General features: G+C 41.2%; 1 protein-coding gene across 22 annotated transcripts in view; it reads right to left on the bottom strand.

Annotated features, from left to right (window-relative positions):
- CELF2 (CUGBP Elav-like family member 2) overlaps positions 1-25625 on the bottom strand; it is a 455245-nt gene that overhangs the window by 76411 nt on the left and 353209 nt on the right. For all 22 annotated transcript variants that reach the window (XM_040546975.1, XM_040546986.1, XM_040546982.1 and 19 more), the window contains 2 exons: positions 23557-23639; positions 774-822 (listed from right to left, as the gene is read on the bottom strand). In XM_040546975.1, the coding sequence (XP_040402909.1) occupies positions 774-822; positions 23557-23639 (132 nt within the window). The remainder of the gene's footprint in view (positions 1-773; positions 823-23556; positions 23640-25625) is intronic.

Here is a 25625-nt window from a genome sequence, read left to right as displayed (position 1 = left end):
CAAGGGGCAAAATATACACATGTATATATTTTTAAAGAATCACACACAGCCAGGCTGCGTTACCATCCGATTATCTTATTTCCTTGAATATACAAACCTGGCATGTTTAATAGATTGAGAATGCTGTCTATTTTGCATGTCATATACATCCACTTAGGCAGTAACCTAGTATTCTGAACGGATATTACTGTCATTATAGCATTCATTTTACAATCGTTGAGAGGAATAAGTATACAGAGAGATGCAAGGTGGGTTTCCCAGTTCAGAACTAGGCATATCATTAAAACCTAAATTTGGTTCAGATTCAGAACAGCACCATTCTATAAAACGGAGGTTTAGGCAAATATTTAAGGCCCATCAGCTGCTTACACTGTTTGATAACATTGGAATGTTTTTTGTTTCTCTTTTTTTTTTTTTTCCTTTTCACCATTAAAATTTAATCTCCATTTTATCAATATTGGGTGCTCTTGGATCACCTCACTGCCAGGAGTGAACACAAGTGAACAGACATTTGTAGCAAGGTAGGCCATGACATACAGCAGGTACAAGGGAAGATCATTTTTCTGAACATACCCTTCCTTCTTTAAAGCTGAGGATAAATGGGAGTTCAGAAAAGGTCAACATCTTTCCTGACCTGTCAGGCGCAGGAAAACTGCCTCATATAATTTTCACCACACAAGGAGTAAAGCAAAAACTCTCACAATGTTCACAATGTTTTGTTTGCTTTTGTGAAAAGAGAGTCACAATTAGGTAAAAATAAATTAAACACATACCATTGGACTTTTCACTATCTGCGGGTTTCATCTGAATAGGATGATGCATCTAAAAACAAAAATGAAAAAGAGTAAGGCAGGTTGGATAGTCATAAAAATCAAGAATCATGTTTTTAATGAGGGGCTAAAGGGATACATGATCAATATTAAACATGTTGAAATGATCTAACTTCAAAATAACACCATATTATAGGCTTTTAAGAAATATAAAATGGTAAAGGAGCATTTTATAACCAGGAAGATTAAAAAAATAGATCATTGGGCCCACAGGACTCATATAAAACTTTAATTTGCCATATCTAGTTTCAGAAGACCTCTAAAGTTACAGCGCTCATTAGTTTATGGCATGCTTGGTTTCTGTTTTACCAACTTTTTTTCTTGAGCTCCACCACTGCCAAGACTGAGATGGAATTTTCAAGTAATTTAAGAGCTCACAAGCATTTCAAACATACTCAAAGGAGTTTAGTTTGACAAATGAACTTTGCTTGTAATTAAAAAAACATGTGCTGATTCTTTCATGACTGAAGAGGAAGACTTGTGCTTCCTATAATAGCTTCCTGTAACTCTTTAGTATCTTTTTTTTTTTTTTCCAATACATTATACATTCATTCATAAAGCTTTCATCACAACACTGTACAATTCCGGCTTCCATAAAAGCCATAAAAGCTCCTAACACTTTTTCCTTTTCAACCTCTTCCTCCATTTGTCTCCTTCTTATTGCAAAAGAAACCATGTGTAGTGTGCTATGCTGTACATCTCACGGCATCTTACCCTCGCACACCCAAAATGGCGTTTCCTTGGCTTTCATTGCTAAATGAGGCTCCCCCCACCTTCAATTGTTGAAAATTCCAACAAAGTTTTCACCAACAGCTTTCTGTTATTTCAGGAATAGAAACACCACAACAGCTGAGTCCTCTTTGGTTAGAGAGTGCATGCTTCTTCTATTGGACATTGGTTATAGTCAGCCATGGGTCCCCTGTGATGGATTCAGGGGAATTTTATTATAGCTTCTCAAAATCCCTCAGAAAGGGCCCTGCATTGTTTTTCAACGGGGAAGATGCTTAAGCCTGAAAAAAAAAAAAAAAAAAACAGAAACCCAACTCTTATTTTTTTACCATTGGGCTCTGCAGAACTGCTGGGATTTGATTGCACAAACCTTAAGGTAGCAGCAGGGCCACTGCCTTTACTCTCTTCAGCAATTCTTCTCCATTTCACATGAACATGTAAAAATCTGTGTTGTTTCTGCTTTTGTAACATCTATCAGTGCAGCAAAGCTGAGTATTGGCTGAAAATGTCAGCAGCAATTTCATGTTTTTTTATAAAAGACTATTATGACAAACATGATGTTGGAAAACAAAAACAGCTGAGCAGGAGAGAATATCCATGAACTCATATCAAATGCACTTTCAAAGCAGCACAGAAAACCAAATCTGCATTGTTTTTGGTGGAGTCACTTAACCTCCAGGGACGTAGCTGCTAGATTCTTTACTGAATATACAATATTGCTGTGAATATTTCCGTAAGATTTACTCAAAGTCCAGAATGCACTCTGGCCCTACAAATCAATGTATTCCTTGTGCTGCTTGCAAAATTCCCTACTGTGCCCTAAGGAAAAGGCAAAGCCACAAGGTTGATGTAGTCACCAGGATGCATAAATTTGCTTCCATTTTAACAGTTCCGTTCTCTTTGAATCATTTGTTTCCAAGACAGACTTAAAGAGCCCTGCACTTGTCTGCCACCACTCTTATTTGATCTAATTTATAAAAAAAAAAGAGACCTTATATTGTACTCTATCTTCTTTAACTAGTGCTTAACATTTATCCTGGCATCAACAATACACTGGGCACTGCAGGAGACTTTAAATTCATGGGAATGGGATGCAGCATGTCCACTCAGCAAACAAAAGCTGAACAAGGAAAAAAGGTGCAACTTGCTCCAATGAGCCCACTGCAGGTACTGGCATCTCAGCAGAGCCACAGGAAGGTAAAGAAATAAAGAAAACAAAATTGAGTTGTTTGGATGCATTGTAAGAGGGTGCAAATAAAGAAAAACTGAGGTAGTCAGACATATCTCCTAATACTAGAGGCCCAGGAGGATGTAGGATAATTTCTGATGACCACTAGAAACATCACTTCTCAGTTCACTGTAAATTTGCAAATATGCAAGTTATAGAAAACCAACCCAAATCCAGGCCTTATATAGACAGCGAATCTATCACTCCGCCTAGCTCCATTTTATGTCCCTAATTGGATATACTTTGAATAAATGAAATTTTAACAATGCTAAAAACCTTTAACTTTACAAACCTCTTGAACTAGAGACCTCTGGACCAAACTCATGTAAAGAAGTTATTTTTGCAGTACCACAGTCACCATGTAAAGATCAGGGTTACCTGGTAAACACAGTTACCACATCAGAAATTATCCTCTTCTGTTTTGCATAATTACCTCAAGTTCATTAAGTCAGTAATCTGTTATGCTTGCAAAGAAAGAGGCATGATTTAACAAGATGTTCCAACTAGGAGTTGACTTGATTTCAAAGGTTCCTGCTGAAAACCCAGGGTCCAAATTCTCTTCTCACCAGCAAGTCTAAGTCAGGAGGAATGCCACCGTGCTTAACAGAATTATATCAGTGCAAAACTAATAAGAGATTCAGATCAGGTCTGAAGGGTTTAAACCACAGAATAGCCATGGCAAAATGGATGTGATACACAAACATGGTTTCGGCAAAGAGGATGGTGGAAAAATACATTACTGACAGTTCCCTAACATGAGAGGGCTCGTGTTGAAGCTTGTTTAACCCTGACCATCACCAATTGATACGTTAACAACCTTTAACACTAGATTCAATAAAACATGCCATTTATAACCTGAAATGGGTTTTACAGAGTCACTGGTTCGCATCTCATTATTAAACTCATTGCTGACCTCTAGAGACAACTGCCGTGACAATACATATTATAAGCTCTCTACCCATAAAATATTTAGAAGTAGGTGTAAAAAGAAAGGAAGGAAAAAGGAAAGGAAGGAAAAAGAAAAGGAAGGAAAAAGAAAAGGAAGGAAAAAGAAAAGGAAAGGAAAGGAAAGGAAAGGAAAGGAAAGGAAAGGAAATGAAAGTAAAGGAAAGGAAAGGAAAGGAAAGGAAAGGAAAGGAAAGGAAAGGAAAGGAAAAAAGGAAAAAGGAAAAAAAGATGAATTATAAGGAGTGAAGTAAGTAAGAAAATTAAAGGGGCAGAGACAAAGGCTAAATAGGTACTATCCTTTCACTCTAAACAAGCAAAAGAGAAAATAATCTCTGTGTTTTATATCTTGCTTGTATAACTGTAGGCTATAAAATAATAAAATAGCTGTGCTTTCTGAGGCCCTCCAAAAGATTATAGATGATATAAACCTGTTTCAAATTAGATGCCACCCACTAGAATCATGTCATCTACTGAAATGAAGGATTTCATGTCTTATCAGAAAGCTGTTATTGTAGCTATACATCACAAAGCCGTACACTTATGGATCTCAAGGTAAGTGATTTCTTAGTATGTCACGTTGTCATACAGAAAAACAGGAAACGCTTTTTTTCTGTGCTTGAAGAAAGCTCTGCCTATAAAAATACAGTATTTATGACTGCACATTTGCAATTAATAAATAGGAAAAAGTGAGAAAAGTAACTGCAGCAAATAATTTACAGATGTTATCATCCTGCACTTGGACCTATAGTACAAGAGAAGTGCACAGCTCTCAGACAAGTTGTTTCTGAGGGTGGGCAGCCTCTCTAGCAAGCAATGTGCATGGGACCATCGCAACCAGACTGGAGAACGGGCTGTGAGGAACGATCCCTCCTTGGCAACATTTTACAGAGCTCCACTGGATGCAGTTGTACAGCCCGTAACAGCCCGACTGAGCTTTCCTCACCCTTGTTTCACAATGAAGAGCAGGCAGATGTCTGTTGCCCAAGGCTGGCAGTGCCTTGCGGCAGTGCCGGCAGCCACAGAGGCTCCATGTGAGGCCTGTGCAGTAATGGAGGCCGGAGAAAACCTGAGGCCCAGTACGTCACTGCTGCTCTTTGGGCTCACCCCAAACAGAGGTGTTGATGTGGTCCACAGGATAACAAAAATCTCAATGGGAAAGAAACGGTTGTAAAACACGAAATCCTGAATCCCCCTGAAATCAAAGGGAATCCATCTACTAGCTATGTTCAGGGTAGCAGTGGGACCAAGACATGGCCTATGACTACAATTGACTAGTTATGCCTTTTTTTCCCCTCTTTTTCCTGAGTACACCCCACTATATGCAAATATAACTTCATCAGAGAAAAAAAAAAAACAACACAAAAAAACCAAACCTCTCAAAGGCACAGATCCTCTCCAGCTTTAGAGCCTCACAGTCATCTTTTGAACAATAATAATGCTACCTATTTACATTCTTGTCAAAACCATGTGACATCTGCATGGGAGAAAACAAGCCGGCTAAGAGTCTATTTCTGGCAAAAATATTGCAAGGAAATTAGATTAACCTGGGTGGAATTCTGTCTGGGAATTTGGAGTCTGTCGTGGTGATTAAGTCATCATTTCTGTCAGATTACTCTAATCGGCTGTCAAATACGATTCCACAACCCCATCTGTAACTTGGCATCCTCGTTATTCAGCCGATGTTACCTTCTGTATACAAAACAAACACCAAACAAGGAGGTGTGTGCAGCCTAGCATTTAGCAGAGTCATTAGCTGTGATTACTATTGTGTGCTTTCACGTTGTGCAACAACATCAGCTTACAGCTTCTTTTATTTATTCAGGGGATGTTGAAAATCAGGTGCAATCTTAAGCAGTGAGCGCTAGGGGTGAGCAGAGAAGAATTCTGCCCAGGCATGGCTGCTCACAGGACCAGCACGGGCTGAGTCACCATGGCCTTACCAAAGATTGCCTAAATCTCATTTCTCAGTTGTCAGCATGCTTGGTGGAAGGACAGGCACCTGCTTTCCACTCATCTTCTAAGGGGAAATAGGCGCTCAGATATTCTAGGTAGGCTAAAGACTACCTGCGAGCAGAAATTTCCATGAGGGAGGCAAGGTTTGTAGACTGAAGCAGTCAGCACTTTAAATGAACTGTATCAGTTACTGCAAGAGGAGGTATTTTGTTATATATATGAATGTGGTTGTCTTACAGAGCACTGTGGTGATTAAAAAGCAGGAAATGCCTTTCAGTGAAAGTAAAGGAGCTGATGGGCCCAATTTGCTGCAGCTGTGTTGAGTCTGAAATTTGGGTGCCCTCAGCCCCTCAGAAACTCTGGCCATGTAATTAGACTACAAAAAATCATTATTTTATGATCCATTACAACAACACCTTCATGCACAATTACTACATCTGTTAGCAGCTTTGATTCCCAATTCCTGCTATTGCAGACTGCACAGGCCTCAGTGTGCTCACATCGCTCCTCGTGCCTCAAGGGAAGTAAACCCTTGGTCAAGAAAAGACTCTGAATGTATATAAATCTGCTCGTGCCTTCACCCAGCTTAGCATGTCAGTCAGAATCTGTTGCCTAAAAGTCCTCTGAACACCAAGGGAGCTTAGGGAGCGTGTGGGGAGGATGTCATCCATGACTCCTCACAGGGTTTGTCTTAAAACTCCTCTCATCATCTTTCTACAACCCTTTAAAGCAGCCTGCAGATTGCTAGGGCTCTTAGGCCTCTTCAGACCTGTTTCCTTCTTCTCTTCTCTGTCATCTGCCATGGCTATATGTATCTAGCTGTGCCCCAGCTCAGTTTGTCCCTTACCTGTCACCCTCACAGACCATATCACAGGGAAACACAACACGAGCTCAACCTTCTCCCAAGCAAAGGGTAAATTTGAAGAACTTGGGCTCCTCGGGTAACATCCAAACCAAACAAACTGCAATAGCATTAAATGATGACAACTTGCATGAATCTTGTCATTTTTAGCACTTTGGGACTTGCTTTTTGCTAGCATCAATCATTGTTGAAGCCAAAGGGGACTTTCTTCACATTTTATACATCTCAGAGTTAAAGAGTGGTAGGAGAGATTGTGGGAGAGAGGAGAAGGTCCTTAACAGGACCCTAATATTCCTCTCACTATAAATCTATGGACTTTTGGGAACTAACAGGAAAACGAAAGCTGAAGAAAATATTAAGGAGCAGCAGGAGCAGGCTAAGAGCACAGAGAAAGAAAAGTGCCTAAAGAGGCACCGGCACTGAGAGAGTGGGGAAAATGTACGTGCTTTGCCTAACCCTAGTCTGAGAATGAATTTAAAGTTTTCTCCATGCTATTGATCCAATCAGTGAATGCAGCTGAATTAGACCAATAGTGCAAGGAAACTAAGAAGCCAAACCTCTACCTGACAGGCTCCTGAGCACCTTCACTGAGTCTGGAAGTCAAGAAGGAAAGTATCGAACAACCAAAAGACTGTGGGGGAAGAAGGGGAAATGGTTCACAAGCACCAGAGAATTAAACAATTGTCAGTGTCTTCAGAGATCATTATTTTTCTGGATTATTATGTGCAGACACCTCTGCCTCCCAGCCCCCCATTTCAGCTCTTGGCTCCCAAGTTTTTCAGTAGGGTCCTTTTGGAGGAGCTCTTGAGCATATTTCTCATATCACTTCAACAGCAACTTGTTTTGCTTTTTTAAAGCCTTGTGACTCACAAGTAATGCAAGTTTCCCAGAAGTGAAAGAGGTGTATTTTCCTATCACGGAGAACTGTTTAGAATGACTTCTCTGGGGTCAGACTACTGGGAATTATACAGTCAATATCTGGCTACAGCTTCAGGGGCTTCTCTGGGAACCAGGGACAGTCTCTTAGGCCAAATAAATACTACTGAATAGAAGAGGCAAGGGACTGATCTCTGACTCTTAAGAGAAGTTGTGTGGCACAGCTTGCTTTTGTACAGCTATACTTCTCCTTCCTCTCAAAGTAGGATGTCTTTGTCCACACTGCCTAGTGGGAATAGTGCCCATCCCACCTTATTCCCCCAAACATGACCACACATTAGCAGGGAAAGTATTAACTGTCTCTGAGACCAATGCCATGGTATGCTTGCTTTACTAGCACAGACAGAGCTTTAGATTCCCAGTACTGGTTTAAGTCATTTGCCTTAGTTTATTCATGGGTAAAAGGAGATTAAATGTGGATCCATCATGTAGTCTAACAAATAAATGCAAAGATGTAGCTGTAACTGCCTGAGCGATGGTGTAGACAGAAGATTGTTTGCTGTCATTCCTTCACAAATCCCAATTTAAGGGATTTAAACCATGTTAGGTATTTATATGATTTTAGTAGTAGAAGAATGTGGTCTGTTACTTGGCCTCCTAGATTACTGTCAGACATATATATGTGTGTATTTTGGAGAGAGAGGGAAAGAGGAAGGAAGAGAGGGAGAGAGAGAAGCAGAAGAAAATGAATATTGCTGGTGAGTGCCAAATATAGTTCATGCGGTAATGCATAACATCATTATTTTCTATTTAGAGCACAGAAAGAAGCATATAGCTTGCTTAAAACAAGTTGTTTCTTTTACGGGAGAACAGTGAAACTGCTGAAATTCAATGACTTTTGGAAGTTTTCCAAGCCAGTCATTTGCAATCCACCACATTTCATTTCTTAAATACAAGTTGAATCGAACATTAGCTTGAGTGACTAAAAACAATGGTACACTTTAAAATAAATATAATATTCTAACAATTCCTTCCATAGTCACCCCCACATCCTGATGCTCCTTCTGTCCGTTTACTAATTAGCCTGTAACACTCCGTCTTCTTTAAAAGCTGTACCCTCTTATAGAAATGAAAAAGTCGGCAGTCTTAGAAGTGACAACTTCACTTCGTAATGTACAAATAACTACTCTTGCTCTGTTAGCAGTTCTACTCCATTTATTTAATTCCTTCAGTTCTTACCACCCACACAAATGGCAACGATTCCAGGACACATGCGAGCCAAGCAGCGTGGAGATAAGGAAGGGGAGGTATGACAAAATTTCTCCCTTCAAAAATCACATGGAAACCAAAGTGATTAACTATCTTTTCTTCAAACAAATGAGCCTTTACAGAACCTATTCAATCCTAAAAATAGACATTAAGTGGGATTCTATATCTTGTTGGGAATAATGCCTTGGGGATATTTTGTATCATCCATGCTTAAAAAGCAAACCCATTAGACATCTGAGCAAAACACCAGATATTATTTTAACAGCAAGAGTTATCCATCTCATCTGTAGCAGCAATAACTTTTGTTGACATTTTGCCAATTGAAGTTTGCATGCCAGCGTGTTTTTTTTTCCTTTGCATTAAACTGATAAGGCATAGAAAGATAACAAAGTGTCTCTATGACATTAATTGACTGAGTTTTAACACCCATTGAAGGTAGCTGCGAGAAGCCAAATTACTGTCCATGTTTCTGAGCAGAAAATGAAGCGTGGTGAAGCGGCGATCCACCCGGAGTCACGCAGCGCGACACGGTATGGACCGGAATGAAGGGAGGCAGCCGTGCTGGCCTCACCGCAGCAGAGCCTGAGCTCCTCATGCTGTAATTGATTTCTCCTCCTCACACAACGGCGAGGTGCTTGCTGCTGCTATCTCTTTCTAGCAGAAAGGAAGATGATGGGAGAAAAAAAAAAACACACCACAGAGGCTATATGTGATTCATCTACAGTTATTCTGCAACTGAAGCTAAATCTCTCAAGCCAAAATCTTGTGGTTTTATCACCAGGTATAGGTAAGGCAATAATGAGGGGGTGTACTCCATCAAGCTTTTTATTTTTACTGTACTCCCTAGATATCCTACCCAAAAAGTAACATAAGAACCTGAAGCAGTGATCCAGGATAGCTGGGGGAACCAAATACCAGCCAGGCTTTTGTGGTTTGAGGATCAGAGCTAATAACTGACACTGCCTTGCACCGCATTGTGTGGATTTGCCCAACATGATTTAAGATGCCAGAACTCAGTTCCCAGAATGACACAAACCTTAAAGTCAACGTCTCACTGGACATGACTCAAGTGTTCTGAAGTCGTACTTTCTTCCATCTCCCTACTCAGGCTTTGGAATGCTTTCCAGAAGTCAACAGAGGGTTGAGACTTAAAAAGGAGTACTTTTCCTTAAAAACTAAGAGCAACACACCTCCACCCCCAATACTAATATTTGGAAAACAGAAACAGAGCAAAGCCCAGACATGGTACCTATTAGCTCACTCTCTATGAAAGGTCTTCCCACCTCCCAGCTTCTGAATGGGAATGAAGCAGAGGCCCCTAAATTGCCCCAGGTGGGGAGGCAGCACAGCAGAAGCTGTGCTTACTTGAGTGGTCTGGAGAGACACATTTCACTTTTCTTCTCCTAGCACAAGTCAAATCCTCTGCTTAGAATGCAGTGGCTCTCATTGCTCGGGGACTTTTGCCCTTCTCAGTGGTGACTCCAGTACCTTTGAAGACTCAAGATGATGTTGCTGCAGGCTTTCAATTTCGACTTTCTAAATTTCAATCTTAAAAAAACTCTCCTGCTGCTGCATGGATACCTTCAAGTAGCTCAGGCTGTGGACACTATTTTAGGGTGCTAATGTTTGAGTTTGGTCCACATGAAAACCCTCCCTTTCCACATAAATCCCACTGATTCCACATAAACACTGAGGATGACATTTATAAACTTACCCAGAAAAGAAAGCAATTCTCCACCCCCTTCTCCTCCTATCCAGAAAAAAATCCCAAACAAAATCAAAATGAAATAAATTATCTTTTAGGCTACTGATGACCATGAGGAAATTTAGTTTAAATGAAAGGTTTTTAAAAACATGCACTGTCTTTTGTAATGCAAAACAAACTCAGCTGTGACTGAGGGCATGGCTGCCAGGATATGAAATGCTTGTTTTGCAGAAGTTTTATTTTAAGATTTATGCTGTTCTGTGCTTGCATGTACTGTCTCCTCTGTGAACTATGCTCTGGGAAAACACCATGTGATTATGCTCAGCAATATCCTCTACCTTTGCCAAGATGAAATTCAGGAAATAACCCTTTAGAGGGAATGACCAGGGATAGCAGAGTTGCAGAAAGGCAAGAAAGCAAAGTCAGGGGCTCCTCCATTTCTTTTACAACATTATCTCATTCCCAGTTATCTTCTCCATTTTTGGCTTTCATTCAATAGGAGAGAAACCAGCCTCAACCACTCCCTCAGTTTCACATCACAGATTTTTCTGTTTGTTTACCAAGTGTATCTTCTGCCTGACTCTTTCTGCAGCATATAAGGTCACCTTGATCCAACAACGTGCTTGGTCTCCTCTTCTGACAGAAACTAGAGTCTATTATTTGGTACAAAACTCAAATTCTAGGCTATGGGATTTTTTTTATGCAAAGCTTTTTTAAAGTTCTTGCTGGAAAGCTTTCATATTTGCATTACAATGTAACAGCAAGAACATCTTATAGTTAAAAAGTATGATTGAGGTAAGTCTAAAATAAGCCCCAAAAGCATCCAAATTATAACTCCTATTGAAATACTACCTTTTAAATTAGAGCAAAGGGTACAATTTATAGAGAGAGTTGGCACCGATGATGTGGGGCTGCTGCAGTTTTCACTTAGAAAAGGCACAGAATAGTTCTGAGTCCAGAATACTCTTTATTCACAATTTCCACCTCTCCCGCAGTCAGTCAGTTGGTCAAATTTCTTCCTGTTACCAAGCACAAACTAATCCAGAATTCTTCAAAGATCAGATATGAGCCCTAAACTACTTGATAACATGCACACCTATTTAAATATTGCAGAAAATAGCCAAAGCATTCAGGTAGAAAAGTGATTTTGAATGAAGATGTCAAAAATCCTACTTTCCTGACTGAGATCAGCTGGGGTAAATATTACAGCTTTATTGTTAAACCAGTGGAGCCATAATATTTTGCGCCAAATGAGGACATGGCTCATAAATTCTTTTTAAACTGTCCATGAGCTGAAGTTACAGGAATTTTCCACAACTATCCAGTATCAGCATCCAAATAAAAGCTCTCAATGTTATGCCAATACTCTGCAGTGGTGAAATAATCTGGCTGTGGAGATAGACTGAAAGAGATAGCTCGATATTTGATCCACCTATGAAAACAACATTGCTGCAGTCTCCAGCAGCAAGCACGCACACACACTGTCCATGTGAAAATATGAATATCCAGTTGTGTATATACACACAATTACAAACTGCAGTAAGAATACCCTGTTCAGTAACCATGTAATTTTGAACCACCCTTTGTATGAACTCATTCTCTTCAGTTTTTCAGCATCTATACAGCTAAGGTACTTTGCCAGTGCTTTCTTTGGGGTAAAGAAAATATTTTTTACTCATATTAAGCATGTAGTACACATTCATAATGCTAATCCTAAGGAATTATAATGTATTTAAATATTTTTCTCAATAGGTGCTTGGGAAGTTAAATAAACAAAAAATTAAATGGGCAACATTAGCAGCAACATATATTTTTGAAGAATGAGTCAGTTCCAGCTGGCTGTGGTATTTGGACAGAGTTGTGATTACGCCTTCATTAGTAAAAGGGACAGTATCAGGAACAATAAGGCCAAAATCAACCTGCCTCCACCCATTTGCAAAGCTCTGTATTAGCATCTGACCCTATATATGACCCTTAATGCATTTTCTAGAAATTGGGCCCCTGATTCCCTAGAAAAAAAAAACACACGAAAAAACACAACAATGTGCTTCATCTAGTGACTATAAATGCCAGTATGTGAAAAGCTTATTCTTTATACTGCCTTTCTACTCAATTAGAAGCTTTCTCTGCATTATGCCCCAGGAGTAACATCTTCATGCACAACTTGCCTAAAGGTCAAAGAAATCTCTTTGCGGAGATGGCTTCGGGTGGAACAGCTGGAGGCCAAGGACAGCTATCAGGAAGGTCCTCTGGTAAAAACAGCTGAGCTAAAAGCTCTTACATCATGCATCCTACCTGCTCCAAAGGTAGCATTTTCAGCTACTGGGAAGTCTTGAACTCCCGGTTTCTGGGTGTATGCTATTTTTTTCTGAATAGGGTTAATTCATCCTGAGGGCTGTTGTGACTTGGTGAAGCTAGCAGGGGGTAATGAAAGCACAGGGAAGGACGGCATGGATGCAGAAAAAAAAAACATCCACCAAGTCACACCCTCTATTTCTGGCTCTCATGTCAACAAGGAAGAAGATGAGTGCCAGATATGAGAGCTGTTAGTTATCATGCCCCTTTTAAACTGGGATAAATCCATGTTTTCTTTGCAAAATGGATGGGGTCACTAGAGGCAAGGGGCATGCTTGCTTGAGCAACCTTACAGAGTCCTCCAGACATGAGCATATAAGCACAGCATTTAGACTGACTGTAGTTATTACTTACCAGTAGCTTTCTTTTTGGTTAATCATACGTTTTTGTACAAACAGGGGGATTCTATGTTAAGACAAGCATAGCAATTTCTTTCACTTCTTAGCAAATGTAGAAATGAGAGATGAAAAAAATTCAGTAACTCATCTGGAATGACTTAATGCCAGTAGAGGATTATTGCCTATCATATATTTTCTAATTCTTTCCTACCCCAAATGCCTCTAAGGACTAGGATTTAACTTAGTTTCATTTAGAAGATTATTCTAATTGGAGAGATACTGCTTTTCCTGATACTTGATCTAAGTTTTATTTCACCTCTTATGACTGTAAATCCTCAATTCTGTGTACAATCAACAATAATTCCCATTTGTCATCGGCATTTGGGCAGTACAAACACTTGGCCCTGAAGGAAATAAATGCACCAGCTACATCCATGCTGCCGGGGATGCTTGGCAAGGTACTCCCACAACAGCATTTATCCTCTGTGTTTTTCTTGCAATATTTGAAATGAACATACTGTATAATAACACTGCACATTTTCCTCTAAGGTATTGTCATGAATCTGCCACAAAATAATATTAGTCGCTGTCTGGTGGATACTTGCTCAAGTGATGGTCTACCACACAAACTACGTTCAATCATTTGAGCCATTCACGGCTGAATGGAAATACAAAGGTATCACGTACCTCCATTCTCTACAGGAGGCTGTAATCCCACGGAGAGATGCTGGCATCGGTAAAGAACACTAGAGTGTTTTGTTTATTTTCACGGTGGAATTACAAGCTTCTCATATGGAGGTACCTGCTTTTCAGTTCTTAGTTAAAAACTAATCTTATTCTCTGATTACTGTCTTATTTTCCCCAATCTTATTTTCTACAACTCACTATGTTCTCTATCTTGAAATCAATGATAAGGCTCTACTTATACTTTTTAAAAGATCGTTACAGACTTCCAATCATCCCTTTCAAACATGAGCTCCTTTCTTTTCTTTCTTTTTTTTTACCCCGTGTTTCTCCTTCAGAAAAGAAAATTTCCACTCATTGCAACAGATTCTTGTAATGGTTGCAAGTGGAACTGGGCGAGTGTTCCTAGCATGAATGACAGAGGCAATGTATTCATGAGATTCCCTGATACATTGCAAATTCCATTTGCAAAGAAGCAAAGTTGCTTATTCTAACCCTCGCTTGCGTATCCTGCCCCCCTCCTGCGACGGGAGATAGCCCACCTCTGAGTTACAATAGGGCAAGAGCGGGGATTGACTGCAGACTGCTTTAATGCCACTCTTAATGACAACTTGTGAAGATTAGGAAGTTGTCAGAATCAGATATCAGCAAAAGCTCCGGCTTGCTTTGTGAAGTCAGTCTGAATTAATTAATGGGTAGCTTTCCTTTGATATCACTTTGATATTTAGCTGCAGCTGGATAAAAATCAACCACAAAGGAAACTACATTTTGTTTACCACTGCTTAAGACTCTGTTTAGTCCAATGTTTTTTTCTTTTGCAGTTTTTGCCTTTTTAACTTTGCTGGCACAATGCAACAGCGATAGGCTTTTGTTAATAACTGGAGTTCGGTGGCGTATTTTTCAATGACTGCTTCTCCTTGCCTCTGAAGGTATTCGGGCTATATTCTAAGAGCAAAACCATTACTGATTTCAGCAAAGCTGCAGGTAAAAGGATGTACCATTCTGAAAGTAAGCCAAACATTAGCCTTGACCAGTCTTCTACTGCTTTTGCATTGGAAAGATATATAACACTAGTGATATTTGCTCTCTGTTTCAGAGGGTGCTGATAACTTGCTCCATGCACTGACAGCCTGAAATACAGGCTCTGCAGTTGGGGTAGTTTCCCTCTGAACTTTTCAGGGTATGAATTCACAGCATATTTTAGTGTACCTCAAGGTTTTGGATGCCTACCACCACAATCGGCTAAGCATGTCTGCATAATGAAGAGGTGCCTGCACCCAAATGAATCCCTGTGTGCTTTCTAGACTGGAAAAAGGAGAAAGGATTGCTCTGCACACCACAGGCTAACAGCAGACAAAGCAGTGGCTCTTCCAGCTAAGAAGATGAAGATAATAATTTCTTTAGGAGAATGAGCAAAAAATCAGTTATCTTTCTGGGTCTGCAGAGTATTTTTAATTAGGCAGAACTTAATTGCCCAAAGTATGCAGTGAGCGGGAGGCTCAGTCAAGCTACCCTGTTTCACTTGGTTTTCCAAGAAGTATTATAGGGTTCCTACGACCACAAAGAAGACAGAACCTATATTTTTCCCTCTCGTTCCATGTTTGGCACATACAAGAGCATGGTGCATCTAAACTGCATGGTTCATTACCCAACTGAGATGGGAGAAAACTAGATAAGGAAGCCTTAGCTCCTGGTACCTCCATGGGATTACAGCACTAAATGAGAAAACATTTCAACCCAATGCATGGAGCCACAGACCACGCAGCACAGGTCTTTGAAAGAAGCAGCACAGCTCACGGGGTTGGATCCAACAGCAGAAAGGATGCTGAACAAACAATCTTGCTGTTATAAACACGCCATGAAGCTCTGTCTCTTTAGTCATAACATAATTCAGATCCGTGGGCACCAAACATTGCTATTGAGGCAGGTAAATGGCATCCAAGGGCATCTCTAATGATGTTACTTCCTGACGCCTGCAACATTGTTTATGATTTGCCTTTCTAATTTCATTCTTGTAGGAGTAGTCAGACAGCTAGGAAGGCTCCCTGAACTATTTTTTCATTACAAAGACAATTTTAATGGCTTGTGTCATGGTGCTAATGAGGCTGACTGAAGAACCTGTACTTTCTGTTTTGGATAACAGAAAACAGCTAGCAGTAGCAGTAGGGTAAATAACTGTTTAAGAGAGAGCCTGGGCTATTATCCTCAGCCCAGCATCCCACCTAAATCCTGGTGAGCTTTGCAATACTCTGGAGTATGCTGGTGATGGCCTCTCAATTTCATTCAGAGTTTTCCATTCCTAAGTGCACAGCAAAAGGTTCTCCAGTCACTGTTTTTTGGGTACCCAGCTTGAAACTGATATCCTGTGAATAGATACTCCAGCCTCACTGAAAAGCAGGTTAAGATGTTCTAAGTTGGCCATTAAAATCCAGAGGTATTGCAAAGTGTTGACTTCAACTGTCCGGAGTTATGGAAATTAGAGGTAAAGCAGTGCCACATGTCAGAGCAACTTGGCCTTTTAGGGATGGGCTTCACATCAGGGAAACTTGCTGAGGTTACGCCAGCATTATGAGTTACTTCGTTTCCACCCCAACAGTATTATACTGCAAAGCTGAAAAAAAAAAAAAAAAAGCCCAAACTACTCCAAAACAGCTATCTAAAAAAGCTAGCTTGCATCTAACTGCATTTGCAGCTGGGCTAATGTGCTCTTGCTTCCCAGCAGATCTGCTACACCAGGAAAATGCAACCATCTGATTCGAATGTCCAGGATCTGAAGTAGCTCACTGTGCAGCTCTTCATCCTCCTGACATACCTCAAGGGCTCCATCGGGGCATCACCCCACAATTTAGATGCCTTCCCCCTGTACTTCAGGTCAATGGATATTCCTGCCAGATTATTATTTGACACACTTCCCTATTCAGGGTAAGTGTCTTCCAAACCTTGGAAGGTTTTCCAAATAATAAAAATCCTTACTAGAGCATGAACTCATATCCAGACATCACAATTCTTGAGTCACTACTCTCAGTACTAGGCAACCAAGTGCTTTTACTTGCTTCCTCTCAGTCCCATGAGATTTTAATACTTTCATGCACAGTGGAACGGCTTCAACGGGAGAGATGGTGACCTCCAATCTCAGCTGAGTCCAGTGGTGATGGTTCTATTAGGTCATTTAAAGTTAAATCCTTACAACAAGTAAGCCAGAGTGGATGTGCACTGCATTCTCCTGCATGCCAGAAAGGTATCCTAATGATCAGGCTGTGAGAGAAGGTGAATCTGGCCCCCATCCTTCACTGAGAACAAGGGACTATAATTATGAATGAAGTGGTCTGCTCAATTTAGAGAAGCTGTTCTCACTTAGTCAACATGCACCTCTCCCTGTTCCCGCACAACACCTATCATTTGGCCATTCAGCTGCAAGGTCAGCTACTTACAGGGATTTCATTATGCTCCCGTCAATTTGTCAGTTTCTACCATTTTAGGCAAAATTGAATTCAGGGCTGGTGCTATGTCCTGTTTCACAACAATGGTAGGCGCAAACCCAACATTTCCACTAAGGTGTTTGAATTTAGTGTAAATAGTGATTTTTCATTTAAATGGCAAAGTCGGTGCAACTTATCTTTGTGGGACAGAGGTGGCAGTGATGTATTTGCATAATAAAAATAACTTCTGAGCTGAACAAAAATTAAGTATTGTTTGTGTAGTATTTTAAAGGAGGAAACAGGCCAGATTCACTTTCTCAACATCATTCAGCGGTGTCTTACAGCCCAGTTCCTTGAAATAGACGCTCCCTGGGAATTCTCCACTTTCCCATCTGCTTATTTTTATCATTTAAATGCTTCTACACTTTTCAGATCCTTCATTAAACAGCATTTGGCCATGCTATATGGGTACTGAATTAGTTTAATTTGTCATCATAAATCAATCACTCCAAACCCTTAACTAACTTAATTACTCTCTGAATTCCCTTTCTGTTTGTCAAAATCTCTCAAAGTCACTGATATCTCATATTCAGGCTATTATTCAAGTTGTATTGGATGATTACCTTTTTATTACAGGTAATTTTTACATAATGTTCATACAGTACTGACAACTCATAAGGCCTAAAGCAGAGAAGCAGACTGGTTATTAAAACGCTATTCCAGAAAGGAGTGTGCAATAATATTCATTAGAAATGAGCAGAACTCATGAAGGAAAATGAAAATCGGAAATATACGGGTTTCTTTTTTTGCTAGACAATTCACTTGTTTTATCAGCAAGTGAATGTGGATCCAAACAAAGCCATTATGGATGCCTGCGTTTTGGAATGGATTATTCTGATTATGCTGAAGGTTAAATAACCTGATAACCCGATAGAGATTCCTCTTCCATTTTACAACCCCTTACGTCGAACGCACATGGAGGGGCCATGGTATTGCCTTTGCCCATCTACAGGATACCGACAGCAGGGCAAACAAGAAGACAGCCTGAGCTTTACACCCAACGAGAAATGTGAGCTGCCCTGCAGAGGCGAGGGGAAGCCCCACAGAGGCTGGCATCCTGCTGATGGACAGTCAGCCTGCAGCAGGGCAGGGGGAAGCCTCTTGTGAAAGCGCACCTGAACTGGCCAATGGCCTAAATTACTCTTTAAAATATAGTTTCACTTATTTTGTGCCCCTAAATGGACCCCGAGGTTTCTTTCAGCTAGCACACGATGCTTAGGGAAAAGTTCCCTCTAAGGCAGTCCTGTTTCCTTAGCACGTAAAGGGCATTTTATAAAGCCAGTAGTGATTCTTATAATGTAAAAAATGAAAGTCTTTTCCTTGACAACATCTGGCAAAAAGGAGGCCATTAATATTTTACAAGACAGTTAGATCCTACAAACTCCACCTTGCTGTTAAAATTTAAAGAGCTTTCTCAAAACTGTATTTCTCCATTGTTACATCCTTAATTAAATTGATTCATACAGCTAACGTTCTTATTTCATGCCAGAACTTCAACACAAAGGCCTTGCTGCTATTTGGAATATGTATATCCCACTTGAAATAAGAACCACGTAAACTATTAGTCTGTTAAATGCACAGGAATGCTGACACCTAAATCAGTGCAGGCTGTTAATTATTTTTGTGATAACCTCTGCTATGAGGATATAGGCAACAATATAGAGACAACAAATGATCTTTGCCATGTCAGGTGAAACTAACGGCAAATGCAAAACAGACTCCAAAGAGACTTAGGTCTTGGTTTTAGAAAAGGATTCCAGTAGATTCCTGGTATTGAACAGCTTCTGTTCAAGGTCCATTTATTCAGCTGTCGGGCTTCAAGAACCCGACCAACATAGAGTACTCTTGTTACACATCGGCATTTAGCTCTTTCCAGGAAATCCTACCCAATGCACTAATTAGCCAAATAGAATGGATTCTGTTTTTAATCTAGTATGTACATTAAAACTAAACCAAAAAATGTCAGTGTCACAAACACCTCTGAGGGCAGTCCCTGCATACAGCTCATCAAGGTTTGCCCTCTCCATAAAAGCCAATTTTCACTAAGCAGAATATTAGAGCATGGGGGGACTAAAATTATTACATCTAACTAAAGACAGAATAAATTTAGATGGGAAGAATTTATTGGATTATTTTGTTCAGGGAATAGAAGCTACACACCTCTAGCAAACCCATGAGATTCTTAATGAAGATGAGACTAGTTAAGTCTTGGTTCTATACCTCATCCCAATTATTATAATCAAATTGAATTTTTCCCTTTTCTCCCCTCTGCCTTTTAAAACAAAATCCACACCAACTTTCACACCGTAAGAAGGCAACTGTAACTTGAATAACACAAACCGCATCCCTATGAGCTAGGGTATGAGCTATGCGCTTGCATGCTTTATTTGAAAAGACACATCTGAAAATTCATGTTGTTCATTTACAAGACATAAAAGCCACTTGTGATGCCAGTACCAAGTAAACAGAAGAGAACTGTCCCTATTTCACTGATATGTATCATATATATCAATATGCGTGCATTTCTCAAACACTGCCTATCTTTTTCTCTGCCTAGTAGCAATGCTACTGTAACAAGTGATATCTAAATACACTTTTGGGGAAAGATAAAAGTTCCATTATATGACAAGGAATATTATGTCTAACGGAGAGATTATAATAATCACGAATGAAAAGAAGATGTTTGATCCTGCTTATGCTGAAAGTTTTTAAAATTTATAAAAAAAATCTTTTAAATGAATTTTATCCTCAGGAAAATGATTAAAACAAGAAAAGCCTTGAGATGTCAGCTGGTGACATGTTTTTCTGCTTTATCTTCCTTTTTTGTTGTTGTTGCTGTGAAAAAAATCTGAGAGAATACAGCAAAGTGCATCATTAACTTCTTATTAATTTCATAATACAAAGGCAATTCAGTTAAAATAGTGGTGCTGCAACTTTAAATTACAGAACTAGCTTGGTATTTAATGAGAGATTTAGCACAGCAGGGTTTCTGTTAAATTAAGTTGTGCCTTCACATCACAGTGGGAAAACAGGTGTATATTGGTTTAGAATTATGGAAATGTTGACTAATTCCAAGGCTTGTAATCAAACAGCAAGGCACCCTGCAATATTTTTTTCCAAGATTCTGCATTAATCATTTTATGTCTGGTCTTATTTTCTTCATGTCCACTAAAAGGGTGCAGCTCAAAGGAGCAGATAAAGCGTTCGTGCTTTCATGTCTCTGTTACGGATGAGGTCCACGCAGAAAGCAGATACAGAAACAGAGCACTGCAGGCTTTGCTCAAATACCCACCTAAATTAAGCTGAACATGCAGAAGGGGGATAGGTTTCACTCTACAAAAGCACTTTTTTGGCTTCGTGAGTATCGATCCCCAACCTGCTTACTGAGCAACACAGAGCAGGTCTGCATTTAAGAAATGGAGAGGCAAAGACCAGAGATAACCTGGCTGCAATCATTTAATGCACACAGTCTTGGGCCAGAGGTATCCCCCTCCCAAGGCCTGCAGCAGGATGGGTGATACCTATGTGCAGGCAAGGTGCAGCTGCTGTGGCATCCCTGCCCTAATTCTGTACCTCAAACCAGTAAACCACCTGCTTGTGCCCCTGATTTTTTTTTTTCCTGGGCTATTCAGGGATGCTTCTTATCTGACTTATGGTTGCGTATCAGCAAAAGCGGAAGGCACATATTCTTCAGTTTCCAGATACACCTTCTTACTGTACCTCCCACATAGCATATCTTGTTTACTGGAAGCAAGCTGATGCCTGAATAAACCTGATCCAAATTCATCCCTTGTAACCCCAGCAGACAATTGCTTCCATTTGCTCTGAAAGAGACTGTTTCACACACGGGCTATCCACTACCAATCCCTGCTAGCTCAGGGAAAGCTGCTTAGTGGGCCAGATCTAACAGCATGGAAATTGCTAAAATTCATAGAAGGAGAATCCTGCTCAAATGAAGTGTTTCCAGCACGTGTGCCACAACTTCATAGCACGCATAAATGAAGTTATTTTGGGAATATACTGATGCAGCATAACAGTATCACAATATATGCTGAATGTCAGCATACAGCACGTGCAAAATACAGAATCTGTTATATAATACATGCCGAATTGTTCCTGAAGTAATGAATCTGTATTTGAGTTGGTTCTCTTTATTAGAGATGTGTCTTTAAGAAGAAGGTATAAAAATTTATCTCCAAGTAAAATCTTAACATCCCTGGCAGTATCAGGAGTATTGTTAAAGCCCAGGCCCCAGAGTCATGGGAATGCAATTTTCACATTTCCTTAAAAGAAAAGTTTGCAGCCTCTTGTTCTGTATGGAAAAACAGAGCTTGAAAAGAAACATTTTAAATGACAAAGAGCTAGAGGCAGCATTGGAAAAAAAAGGTTATATTTTTGAGCTTTATTTAAAAAAAATTAAAAGGTGCAGTAACCTCTTTAACTGCTGCATGCTTCTTAGCTATAAAGAAGCAGAGGAGAAAATGATGCCCTGCTCAAGTAAGAAGCTATGCAGAGCTGAGCCAGCTTTGCCACCTGTACATGGGGAGCTCAGGGAAGGAGGCTGCCCCTCTGAGTCACCTGTGGGTTTATCCAAGACCTCAAAAAACAGAGCTGCCAGCTTGTGGGGCTCAGGGAAGAAGAGAGGAGCACCAGCAGCTCAGGACCACCTCCGATGGAGTGTCCATCCCACCCAGCCAGCCTGCACAGCCACTTGACTGAAAGCCTGTTGGAGATGACTTGCGTTTGGAGAGCGGTTATATAATGAGCTGGGTTTGGAGAGCAGATATACAATGAGTTGGGTTAACTTCAGTGTTAGCTGAATTGGGTTTGAGAGCGTTCATCCAAGGGCTTGGCATTTTCTAGCAGTGGGGATGGGAACCAACAAGTGGAGCTGCAGAACCAAAGGATGCTGTGATTCAACCCGAGCTCCAGAGGGGTCTCAAAGGCACTTTCCCTGAAGGGTTCCTCAGCACCTTTCTTTCTCTGTGAGGATAGCACATCATCCCAAACATCCTTAAAAGCTGAGCCTGCCACTGCGAGTGGCAATGTGAATGTCAATTGACCCTTGCAAGAGCCAGATACTGGAAAAATTTACTCAAATCTGAAGTTGCACAATTGTTCTTTGATTTTCCTCTAAGCTGGCTGGTCTCTGCAGATTTCCTCTCACCCCGTCCAGCATTTCCACTTGCAAATGACGGAGGAATCCCATTCTACCTCTGCGAATGAGCAGGGCTCATGGGGAACTATCCAACATACTTCTCCTCATTGGTCATTTCCATGACGGATGAGGTGACTTTCCTAATAGCAGTTGCATAAAGTGGGCCAGCCAGACATGACTTTTTCAAACAGGTAGTGACCAATTTCACATACAGCATGTAGGAGCTAAAGAAGATATTGGCCATATAACTGTCAGTCCAACCATTATTCTACTTATTTATAACAATGATGTATACTTTATTTTTCTGTGTATAACCATACAAGCCATACATATAGCGGGACATTTGGCCTACATCAAGAGGGAATATATCCCTATCCCTTACATTTTTCCATTTCAATCCCCAAAGTATTTTCTTGCAACCAGCAGAACAAATTAAAACATTAGAACAAGAAGACTTCAGAGTTAAGTCATGCAATTACCAGTGATATTCTTTGCTCCAGACCTGTAGTTCAAGTCTGAACTACCGCAGGATAACAAGCTACAGTTTGTAGGATTAGCCCAGTAACACAATCACAACTGTTTTAAGCACCAGTGGGATGTATCAGTGGGAGCAGGGTGCTGAGCAGCGGCGGTGGCAGGAAGCAGGATGGCTCTGTGCAGGCAGCGATGTAGTGCTGTGCTCTGCGGTCCCCTGATGTGCAGCCACCACGATAATGCAGGCAGTTGTTTAGAAACCATGTCTACAAAGGCTGCGTTTAATGAAGTTGGCTGTATTTTGTCTTTTCCTCTTCTCTCCGTTTTGAAACTAGAATCCCCAGTGGTGCAGTGTTTTTCTGCCATATGTTTCCCCCCCACTCCCTCTTCTTTAAAAAAAAAATAAAATTGGATCTACCTTGCACTTCAGTAACTGCCTCTAGTCAGCAGGAATCAGCACTATTTCCAGCCAAGGGACTTTCTACAGAAGAGCAACTGCCTTTGGAGATGATGCCATTGCTACAGGACTGGCACTGTTACAGGACAGGCCATCCGGCTTGTCACCCTCCCAAGAGACCAAGGTCATTTGGGGCACTAAGCAGCATCTCAAGCAAAAGGGCTATTTTCTGGCAATGAAATAATTAGGATCAAAAAGTAAATGTACTCACCCCAGGTAAAGTTTTAATATTGTGCAGTGCATTCTGTGCCTCAAGAGCAGCTTTTCTTGTATAAAATGTTACGAAACAACAACCTATAGAGAGAAATGAAAAGCTTTCAGAAATTAGTGAGTATGATTTGTGAGAGTACAATAGGGAGGCAGAAAAAACTGGTTGAACAACACATTATGAAAGCTGGAAATGTGAATTACCATGAGGCTGCCTGAATGACATGAATAAAAGAAAGCTTGTATGGTTTAAAATAAAAAGTCACCCCCTGTGCATTGCATCTATAGCACACCTACATTGTTAGTGAACTGTAATCACTTAGAAATTAAGTTAACTAAAATCCAATTGGCTTTGTACGGTGTAAATAAGGTTACATTTTTCTGAAGGCTCCCCATTACACTTTGAATATAAGCAACATGGCAAGCTCAAACCAGCAGGAATTCATTCTTGCATCCCAGGCAGAAAATCAGGTTAAAGCAGGACCTCATTTAAAGGGCCTTGTATGTAAGGTTTGCTTTGCCTATATGTAAGGAGCTAAGGTTTGCTCCCCCCTTTCTGAAACCTGCTAAGACTGGAGGTAGGATGCCCGTCTCAGTTGCAAGAGGGAAAATAAGCTGCAGGAGAATTTGCTGCAGGTGGGATAGTGGAGGTGGCTGGCAGCACGACGAGAGGCTCTGCTCACCCTGCTCCTGCCTAACGAGCTTCAGTTTCAGTACAGCAGCTTCAGTTGTCATAATCCCTCCTTTTCCCTTTGGCAGCGCAGTCCAACTGAGCAGTATGTGGGATCGGACACAGGTTGCTGCTCTCTGTTGCAAAAGCAGCCAGTAAGCACTCCTGCAGCACACGCAGCCCAGGCAGCTCAACATCCACCCAGGGTGAGGCCAGGACTCAGGGACTGCTATAACATCATGGTGTGGGACAAAAAAAAAGGACAAGGAGCTGAGCTGCTGCAGTCTGTAACGGCTCTCAGGCTATATCCCACTGCATGATTTCCAGCAATGAAGTCTGTGAGGTTGCTGCTCCTTGGCATGCACGGGGCACGGAGAGAGCTTTCTGCAGGAGGACCTTGCATCCCCGTTCCAGGTGGGGTCCTCTACACAATAACCCAGTTTGCAACTTCAATCTGACTTCCAGCTGGAGAGAAAACACCTTGAGAGCATCACCACAGCACTTTGGTGCGTAACACAAGGGAAATTCCCCCTGAAACAGCTCCCATCCAGCACAGCGTCAGTGTTATAGGCACACCCACAAAGCCTAACCTGCTGCTGCTCTGTCCGTAAGGGAAAGAGGCTGGGGCTGAATGCAGCCCCAGTGCTGTGGATGTATGCGGCTCCTGCTTTGGAGCTATGTCACCCTAAGAAGTGGCACCCAAACTCCTCTGGAGCTCTGCGGTCAGGAGGCTTGGTGACCCAGCTGGTACGGGGACAGGGAAAACCTGCTGGGAGGCCAAAGTAAATACCAAGGTAAAAACCTACTTCACAGCAAACAAAACAATGGTGATTTTACTGGTGAATCAGCAAACAATCCTATTGTCTTAATCCTTGACAGAGATTTGTTGCAGCTCCAGGGAAATGCCAAAACCAAACAGTTAGTGGAAGAAACCTCAGCTCCCGAGCCTCGGCGCTGGCCTTCCTGCTCCCTTGGAGCGTGACACAGGCCAGACACTCTGTCCTTTGCTGGCAGTGGCTCCCTAGTGCTTATCAAGGTGAAACACCACGTCACCCCTGGCGTGCCAGCTTTTATTCAGCCTCTCAGCATTGCCATAGCAGTAAAGGGGACCGAGGATAAAGCGTGCACAGGAGGACACGAGCGAGGAAGCGTCTTTAGTGGCCGCATGGAGTGTGCTGACAGCACACGGTGGAAGGGCTCCATCCAGAATCCCCCCTCCGCTGCCTCCTGCTTGGCTCCAGCTGTGCATTGCTCTGTGAACGCTCCCTCTGGCTTTGCAGCAGGGCTGGTGACGACCATTACCTTTACAACAAGCGAAGGTAATCATGTATTCCCAGCTGGAATACGGTGAGTTTATCCCTTAACAGAAAAGCACTTGCAGGCAGCATAATACACAGGCAGGA

Source organism: Cygnus olor, chromosome 1 (genome assembly GCF_009769625.2).
Source record: "Cygnus olor isolate bCygOlo1 chromosome 1, bCygOlo1.pri.v2, whole genome shotgun sequence".
Classification (NCBI taxonomy): Eukaryota; Metazoa; Chordata; class Aves; order Anseriformes; family Anatidae; genus Cygnus; species Cygnus olor.
This window is presented reverse-complemented; position numbering and strand designations above follow the sequence as displayed.